Source organism: Juglans microcarpa x Juglans regia, chromosome 6D (assembly GCF_004785595.1).
Source record: "Juglans microcarpa x Juglans regia isolate MS1-56 chromosome 6D, Jm3101_v1.0, whole genome shotgun sequence".
Taxonomy (NCBI): Eukaryota; Viridiplantae; Streptophyta; class Magnoliopsida; order Fagales; family Juglandaceae; genus Juglans; species Juglans microcarpa x Juglans regia.
This window is the reverse complement of record NC_054604.1, coordinates 4,202,381-4,212,313: the sequence shown is the minus strand read 5'-3', so window position 1 is coordinate 4,212,313 and position 9,933 is coordinate 4,202,381. Positions and strand designations below refer to the sequence as shown.

The following is a 9,933-nucleotide window of genomic DNA, read 5'->3' as shown; positions in this document are numbered from 1 at the left end:
CAAACTAAAATTCGGTACGATATATATATATATATATATATATATATATCAATTTAAAAAACATAACGTGGGCACACAATTTGCAGGCTACTTTTGTTTGATCTCATGTTTCCAAGAAAATGTAAGATTGCTTGATCAAAGCTTGGAATGTGAAGAAACATGGAACGTATTTTTTTTTTCCTCAGCAAAAAAGATTTGGAGGGGGCGATGATGGTTTTTCTACCAATATGTGACCATAGTCGCACTCAATTCGTTGGAGAGCTAAACAGGAGAGACTTAGACGGCGAGAACCACAAGTGCTCCTACAAGTTGAACTTAAGCCATAACTTGACCTCAATCCCACAAGGGCATCAATTATCCATGAGTCAATAGGTCACTAATAATCTTGAACACTTTCCGTAGTAGAATTCAACCCCAAGACCTAGTTCCCACTACCAAATTCATGGACTACTGAGCCACCACCCTCTCAGTGGTTGGAACGTACCTTTCATGTACATGTATTTTTTTTCCCAAATATATTGGCCTCTCGTTGTTCTTGAGTTATCTGATCAAATTTAGCCAGACTTGTCATCAACTGCCCTTATTTTATTAATATTTATAAATTTTACATTTCATCTATTTTATTTTAATATTATAACGTAGTAAAAATATAATTTGATAAATAATAATACTAAAAAAAATTATTTATTTATGATAAATTATTTTCTATAAAAATTTTCACCACAAATAGTTATTATCCAAAATAATATGCATGTTTTTGAATGATCTCCCATAATTCCAATATGATTTAAGAGGAAGTGGACAAGTCAAACTGAAATTAGGTATGATGGATGCAGCAGCGATATTTTAATAAACACTTGTGGAGGCGGCCTTCCAATTTTAATGGTTCTTTTTTTCTTTCGGTCCAAAAGGTAAAAACAATTGCAGTACTATCTCATGAATAATTCCAAAACAACGTCACACAATTCCGACAACAATAATTTTAATATGATTTTTAGGGACGAGGACAAGTCAAACTAAAATTACGAACCATCGGATTTGTAAAAAAGAAAAAAAAAAAAAAAGTGGCCCCACCCAATTTACCGGCTACTTTTGTTTGATCTCTTGTTTCCAAGAAGGAAATGGAAGATCGCTCGAGCAAAGCTTGGAACGTAACTTTTTTTTTATACACGTATTTTTTTTAAAGAGAAATATTTTAACTATAAATAAATTATATAAAAATAATTATATATGTAATTGTTTTTGTCTAATCTCTTTATTACTATAGCAGTCATCTTTTTCAAATATATTGACCGCCAGTTTACCGTGAGTCCTCCTCCAATCAAATGGGACCAGACTTTACTTGCCATCCAAGACAACCGCCTTTAAATTCGACACTGCAAGTCCATGGAGTCTTCATACCAAATTACCAGTTAGTGTACTTCTCTTGATTCCCACACAGCCTCAATATACGTGTACCTAGAAAAACCTTCCAACCTCAAAAGATCTCGAACATCCAACCCCTCCGGCCTTCAAAACAAAAAAAAAAAAAAAAAAAAACAAATCCCACAATGTTGGCAACACCTATGACTCTGTTGTGGGCATCACTGACCTCTTCCGTAACCAGCATCCTGCTTCTGTGGCCAATCTTTGAACGATCTTGTCCTGATGGCCTTCGACGATACTTTGATAAATATACAAGCATAATCACCGGCTACTTCAATCCCTACATTGATATTTCGTTCTCTGATGTCTCTGAAGTTTGGTTCAAGCGTAGCGATGCCTATTTAACTGTTGAGACTTACCTCAGCAACAAGGCTCCCAAGAGCGCTAAACGACTCAAAGCTGAGTTGGGAAAAGAAAGTAGCAAAGTGGTTTTGAGTCTGGATGTGAATCAGAGAGTGGTGGATGAGTTTCGAGGTGTCAAAATTTGGTGGACGTCAAACAAAGATGTCAACAGATCAAGATTCTCCAATTCTCCCGACGAGACCACGATGTCGTACATGCTCACGTTTCATAAGAGATACCGTGACCTAATGGTTGACTCATATTTGGAGCATGTTATGAAGGAAGGGAAGGAAATTGGTGTGAGGAATCGGCAGAGGAAGCTCTACACGAATTGTCCTAATGACAAGTTGCCATGGTACATGAATCGAAGCCTGTGGAGTAGCATCTTTTTCGAGCATCCAGCTAACTTTGAAAGAATCGGTTTGGATCCAGAGACAAAGCAGGATATTGTTGACGACCTGTTGACTTTCAGCAAGAGTAAGAACTATTATGAAAAGATTGGGAAGCCATGGAAGAGGGGTTATCTTCTCTATGGCCCTCCTGGGACAGGGAAGTCAACGATGATTGCAGCAATAGCAAACCTGTTGGAGTATGATGTCTATGATCTTGAGCTCACAGCAGTGAAGGATAACACGGAGCTGCGAAAGCTTATGATCGAGACTACTGCTAAGTCCATCATCGTGATCGAGGACATCGACTGCTCACTTGATCTTACTGGTCAAAGAAAGAAGAAAACAAAGAAATCTTCAGATGATGATGATGAGAACGAAATTCCCAAGAAAGGTGCCAAGGAAGAGGAGAAAAGTAATAAGGTCACACTTTCTGGGCTGTTGAATGTTATTGATGGACTGTGGTCGGCTTGTGGGGGAGAGAGGCTGATTATTTTTACTACAAATTTTGTGGAGAAGCTGGATCCTGCACTCATAAGGAAAGGTAGAATGGACAAGCATATTGAGCTCTCTTACTGCAGTTTTGAGGCATTCAAGGTGCTCGCAAAGAATTACCTGGATCTTGAAAAGCATCCGATGTTTGACACAATACAGAGGTTGATCGGGGAGACGAAGATCATACCTGCTGATGTTGCAGAGAACCTTATGCCAAAGTCGTCAAAAGATGATGCAGATAAATGCCTATCGAAGTTGATAAAGGCTCTAGAGCAAGCAAAGGAAGAAGCAGCAAAGAAGAAAGATGAAGAGAAACTGAAAGAGGAAGAAGCGGCAAAGAAGAAAGATGCAGGAGAATTGAAAGGACTGAATGTGAAAGAAGAAGCCCAGAAGAAAGAAAATGATGAGGTGAAAGTGAAAGAGGAAGATCAAGCAGCAAAGGGGAAAGATGAAGATGTGAAAGTGGAATAGAATGAACCGAACCTATGGCCCGGAAGTGTTCGCCATGACCAAAAAAAATATATATATATATTCTAGCTCCATATTTAATTTGTATAGTGTGCGCATGTGGTCATGTTTATTATTTCTCGTCCAAAAAAAGTGTGTATATGTATATAGTGTGATGTGTGATGAATTTATTATTTGATCTAATGTAAGTATAAATTAGTCGTTGTAATGAATTAGCTATATATATTGTAATATTAGAATTTAAAATTGTTTTCTTGTAAGTAATAATATTCGTATATTACAAACTGTACTAGTTCTCGTTCTTCATTGCCCAAGTACTTAAACGTACTCCTGCTCACTTTTATCAATGCACGGAATTTTCGCAATTAATTAATCGTCACTAATGATGATCTTCAGGATCATCTGTTCACGTATTTATAAGGATAGTACGTACGTACATTAACATTAATAATGTTTATATACATATGAGACAATACTGTAGGTAGGTGTTCAATATTAATTAGATTCAGTCCAAATATATATATACATATATATTGTCGATTTATTGATCAATAAATATTGAATATTAAAATAATACCACTCCTCGACCATTGTGGATTGGAAGTTCCTCATCAACCGTCCGACCATTGTGGATTGCCATTTTTTTTTCATTATCTGCCACTTGTTTGCAATTTGCAAACCATAAAAAGCACCAGGCCAAGGGATAAGTTATAGTGGGAGGTTGACTATGAGTCCCAATGATTCAAGTTCCTTTTCTTAAGAAAGCCAACTTGATCAATAACTTCATAAACCTTATCAACTCAGAAAGATAATTTCTAATCACATATTAATTTCAATATATGCACTAAGATCCTGGATAATAATAAGAATTATTCAAGAAAAAAAAAAACATCTTTAAATTTGGAGAGATCCGACTTGGTTAGAAATTAATGGGCATATCTTAATATTTTACTTTAGCTCTAAGGCTTTACCAAACTAGAGTGACTTCTATGTTGTAATATCATATAACTTTTGTGACTTCTATGTTTTGGTAGTGTTATTTTTATTGATTGATTTGAAATTATTTTACGTTGTAACGAAGGATCTTATGTTGAGTTCGAATAATGATAAAATTGAGATAATAATTAGTAGAAACTGTCCAGAAGTTGAAGATAAAAGCATCGAGGCTGAAATTGTCGAAGAACAATGTGATGTAAATGTGAAGAGATAGAGTGAATGTAGGAGATGAACTGGATGTGGGGGATGGAGTGAATGTGGAAGCCCAAGTAGATCGAGTGAATGTCGAGGATGGAGTAAATGTGAGAGATTGAGATGTAGTCAATGTGATTTCTACTTCCAGTAGTGGTCTTTTTGAGCCATTCGTTAGGAAGGGATTTGATCAGGTAGAAGATGCCCAAACATTTTATAAAGCATATGCAAGACGAAAAAGTTTTGCAATGAGGACCAACCATACTCGATTATCAAAAAATGATAGAAAACCAATTGGAGTAGAATATGCTTGCTAAAGGGAAGGGTTTCGGTGTGAAAGTTGCAAACAAAAAAAAGGAAAAAATATTGAACCTACTGAGACAAAGATTGGGTATAAAGCAATAATGTACATAAAAAAAGGATGGTAAAAAGTAGACAGTATGGAAGTTTGTGCCTAAATACAACCGTAAGCTACTCACACTAAGAAGTACTAGTTTGCTCCGTGCACATAGAGGAGTGACATGTGTCTAAAAAAACCTTATTCTCTCTTTAAATGAAACCGGTGTACCGACAAAGAAGATAATGTCGGTGTTGAGCAAAGAATCTGATGGTGATATTAACATTGGTTGTATTGGTATGGACGTAAAAAATTATTTGAGAAATAAAAGAGGAAAATTGTTTGAAGAGAAAGATGCACAAATGTTGTATGTCTACTTTCTTGATAGACAGGGTAAAGAACTTGAGTTTGTGTACTCCATACAAGTTGATGAGAATGAGTGTATGAGAAGTTTTTAGGCGGAAGTAAGATCAAGGACTTCATATCAATATTTAGGATATCACATTTGATACGACGTGTCTAACAAATATTTATAAAATGTCATTTGTGCCATTTTTAGGAGTTAATCATTAGCACAAAACCATAATGTTTGGTTGTGCATTCTTAGTTAATGAAACAGCTGAATCCTATATATGGTTATTGAGAACATGGGAAGTGGCAATGGTTGGGCATGCCCCATTCAACCATAATTACTGATGATGACAAGGCGATGACCAAGGTTATTGTAAAGGTACTCCCAAATACAACTCATAGGTTGTACTTGTGGCATATTTTGCGAAAAGTTCTAGAATATTTGACACATGTATATAACAAGTTTCTAGGCTTTCAAAAAGAGTTCCGTTATTGTATGATACAATAACGAGTGATGAGTTCGAGTATGAATGAAGTTCAATATTAGTGAAGTATGGTCTAGTAAATAATGATTGGATGCAAAATCTTTATAGCCAACGGAATAAGTGGGTTTCGGCTTACTTGCGAACCAGATTTTGTGCCGGTATGTCAACGACTCAAAGAAACGAAAGCATGAATAAATTTTGTAAGGATTATGTTCATTCAATCACGATGGTGAGTAACTTTGTGCATCAATACAGAAAAGCATTAGATGTACGTTATTTCAAAGAGAAAGAGAATGACGTACGAACAAAATCGACACAGAAAATTCTGAAAATGTGTTACAAAATTGAAGAAGAGACGGCCTTAGTTTATTTAAGGAAGTCTTTCATGATCTTCCATGGGCTATTCAATAGCCAACGGTTCAAATCAACCAACTATTACAAAGATGGTGAAAGTAAGATGTATAGAGTGGCATCGCATGACAAAGAAAAGCCTATTTATTATGTAACCTTGGAAAGTGGAGAAGTGAAGGAAATATGTACATGTCATATGTTTGAGTTTATTAAGACTCTTTGTAGGCATATCCTATGTGTCATTGGAAAGAATTTGAAATTAGATACGTTGTCACATCAATATATTCTAGAGAGATGGGCAATCAATACTAAGAATCAAGTTATTCTTGACATACCAAATGTTGATGGGTATGTAATGACACAGGATGATTTGAGGATGAAAAAAAGTCAGTTGATGATGCCATTTTATGATATTATAGAACTTGGCTCACAATCAATATACAAATAGAACCACCTCTCTCTTGCCTTAGATAAGGTCCACAAACAGTTGCTCTTGATGGAAGATATTATTCCTTAGCTTGTAGAAGATGGCAACTACAATTAGAATAAGTAATAACACACGTGCAATTCTTTTTATAATTCTTTATATAACTATGTTTTAAATTGTAGGTATTTCTGTAAAATGATGTTACTTTTATAAATTATTTTACAAAAATGCCTCTCATTTAAAACAAGGTAGTGTATGTTAATCATTTTCCATTAGAATAATTTGCTATGGAATAACATCAGGCAAAGAATACTTAATGAAAAAATTAAGCATGATCATAATGGATATAAGTTTTATCAATTTTTTGAAGCAGTTATAAGTACTACTACATAAATCTCTCCCATATATATAAATATATATATATATATATATATATATATATATATATATATATATATACTTTCTAGATCAATTTTTACTCATTCCTTTCAGCTACATAAATATTCAACCACAAGTAGGGCAGTCTTCTTCAAGAGAGAAGTTTCCACCTCTCTTAATATAATGAGTCTCATATTCTGGCTTGGTGTGCGTGAAGTTTAAATTCACTATATAGATGGTCTTGTTTCATAATTTCTTTTAAACGTATGAAAAAGAAGAACCCAATCGGTACTCTAAGATTATATGCAACGTCTAATCCAAGTGTTAACATGCTTCCAAAAATATAATGAATTGCCTTAAAACAATCATCAAGTAGTTGGTTTTATTTTGGACCAAAGATCAATCCAAAAAAGGGACGATGTTGTGTATAAACCAAATCAGATTCTTATACGAATATAGGAAAATAAACAAAACAGATATGTTCTTTACAAAAACGACAAAGCAACTCTTCGTAAATCTCAAAGATCACATGCAAATGGAAGGAAAATTTCATTCAATGAGTGCTTTATAATCAAGCTTGATTTATGGAAACTTGGTTTTTCTAGTGGAAACCAAGTGCAATAAAGGTAGAATTGAGGAAGTCAGAGCCAAGTTGAGTTTTGATTGCTATTTGGCTGTGGAAAGTAGAGGGAATAGTGGTGGGCTTGGCCTTTTATGGAAAAAGGATTTGGAAGTGTTACTCATTAATTTTTCAACATGGCATATAAGCATTGCAGTCAAGGAAGCAAGCACTAATAACCAATGGATGTTTACTGGTTTTTATGGCCACCCTAACACGTCTAAAAGGGAATCTAGTTGGGAGCTACTTAAGCACATTAAGCATGTTACTAACATCCCATGGATATGTGCGAGGGACTTTAATGAAATCACATGTCAATATGAAAAAGTGGGTGTTGCTTTAAGACTTTACAAACAAATGGAAAGATTTTGTGAAGTCTTAGATTTATGTTCTCTCAATAAGATTCTTACAAAGGGTCCTAAGTTCACATGAACTAATAATATAAGGGATAAAAGATTTACCAAGGAGAAACTGAATAGAGCTGTTGAAAATCCAGAGTGGCATCAACATTTCCTAGATTCTCACTGCAATGTATTGCCAGTTGTCAAATCAGATCATAGTCCCCTCTTGATAGTGCTTGATGAAAGAGAAATGAGGTTAAGGAGAAAGCCTTTTTTGTTCAGGTATGAAGCCTCATGGAATCTAATGGAGGATTGCTCAAAGATTTTCAAGGATTGGGGATTTGTAGAAGGGCCAGATATATGTAGAAGGATTCAAACATGTCAAGATGCTTTGAAATAATGGAACCACTCTTCTAACAAGAAGACCACATGTGTTGTTAGAGAAAGAATGGAGAGAATCTCATACTTGCAAGGCTTAGCAAATGAAGATCAAGTCAACACCATAAAGCAATTGCAAAAGGAAGTAGACAACCTAATAGAAGAGGAAGAGCTCAAGTGGAAGCAAAAAAGCAAAGCAACATTGGTTAGCACATGTAAGTTCTATCACTTGTATGCTAACTAGTGGAAAAAGGCAAACTATATCAAGCATATCATTAATAATGAAGGAGTTTTAAACTCAAATCAATCAATTATAGGTGATATTTTCAATTTCAATTCTTACTTTAATGATCTGTTTCACTCTTCTAATTCTGCAGAGATAGACAATTGCTTGGTTCATATAGAGCCTAGAGTTACTCATGATATGAATTGCATGCTTTTATTTGAATTTTCTGAATTTAGAAGTGAAAGAAGCAATTTTTCAAATGGCCCTTCTAAGCTCACCAGGCTCTGGTGGTTTTCCTACTCAATTTTATCAAACTCACTGGGAGGTTGTTGGTAAGGATGTTTGCAAATTTGTGTTGAATTATCTCATGAAGGGAGGTTCTATTAGAAGTGTTAATAACACTTAAATCACTCTTACTCCTAAAATGAAGGAGCTCAAGAGAGTCACTGAATATAGACCTATTAGTCTGTGTAATGTTCTTCATAAAATAGTGGCCAAAGTACATGCTAATAGATTGAAACAGGTGTTGCCAATGATCATCTCTCCAAATCAAAGTGTATTCATTCAAGGGAGGCGTATAACTAATAATATTCTTATGGCATATGAGACTCTTTATACCTTGAACACTAGTAAGAAAGTTAATGAGAGTTATATGGCTCTTAAACTTGACATGAGCAAGACATATAATTGAGTGGATTGGAGTTTCCTTGAGGCAGTGCTGAATAAAATGGGTTTTCAACACAGATGGGTCTCTCTCATCATGGAATGCATTTATTCAGTTTCCTATTCTATATTAATCAATGGTGAATCTCAGAGCTCATTTTCTCCTTCAAAGGATCTAAGGCAGGGAGACCCCATTTCTCTATATCTATTTATCATTTATGCTGAGGCTCTTACTTCCTTATTGAATCAATTTAAGAGAGTTGGCAACATTTCAGGTGTGCCTATTGGAAGATCTTCAGTCACTATATATCAGCTATTATTCACTGATGATGGTATGTTATTCTGTAAGGCAAACTCTCTAGAGCGGAGTAGATTATTATCCATTTTGGGAGAATATAAAAAGGCATCTAGTCATATGGTTAATAAAGATAAGACATCAATTTTCTTCAGCAGGAACACTCCACCAAAAGTTAAAAGTATTATTGTGCAAGTGGCAAGTGTGAGATCAACAGGTACTTATGAAAAATATTTGGGACTTCCGGTTGCTGTGGGTAGATCTAATTTTTCAGCTTTTAACTCTCCCTTAGAAAAAATTTGGGCTTGAATATCCAATTGGAAAACCAAATTTTTATCTGTTGCAAGTAAAGAGATTTTAATGTAAGCAATCATTCAAGCCATCCCTACTTACACCATGGGCATTTTTCTACTATCCTCCTCTATCACTCAGAGCTTGAACAAAATGTTGAGAAAATTCTGGTCGGGAACCGAATGAGGAACATATAAAAATTCAATGGATAAACAGGGAACATATGAGACTATCTAAGGAGGCAGGAGGATTGAGATTTAGAGATTTCAAAAGTTTTAATCTAGCTATGTTCGACAAACAAAGCTAGAGGATGCTTACATATCCTTAATCCTTGCTTACAAGTGTTTAAACAAAAATATTTCCCACATAAAGATCTACTAGAGGCTACTTTGGGTAACAGACCATTATATGTTTGGAGGAGCATCATAGCAGGGCAAAAATCATTGAAAAAGGGTCTAATATGAAGGATTGGTGATGGAAGGAA

The 9,933-nt window shown here is 35.0% G+C and overlaps 1 protein-coding gene across 1 annotated transcript; it reads left to right on the top strand.

The window, feature by feature from the left end:
• The first annotated feature begins 1,308 nt into the window (after nt 1–1,308).
• On the top strand, nt 1,309–3,365 carry LOC121233932 (AAA-ATPase At3g28580-like). The gene has a single exon (XM_041129707.1). The coding sequence runs from the start codon at nt 1,551–1,553 to the stop codon at nt 3,120–3,122; it is 1,572 nt and encodes a 523-aa protein (XP_040985641.1). The 5' UTR covers nt 1,309–1,550; the 3' UTR covers nt 3,123–3,365.
• Nucleotides 3,366–9,933: the final 6,568 nt, after the last annotated feature.

Bases quoted from the DNA above. Each gene is read 5' to 3' on its own strand.
- LOC121233932 (XM_041129707.1), top strand. From the start codon at position 1,551: ATGTTGGCAACACCTATGACTCTGTTGTGGGCATCACTGACCTCTTCC.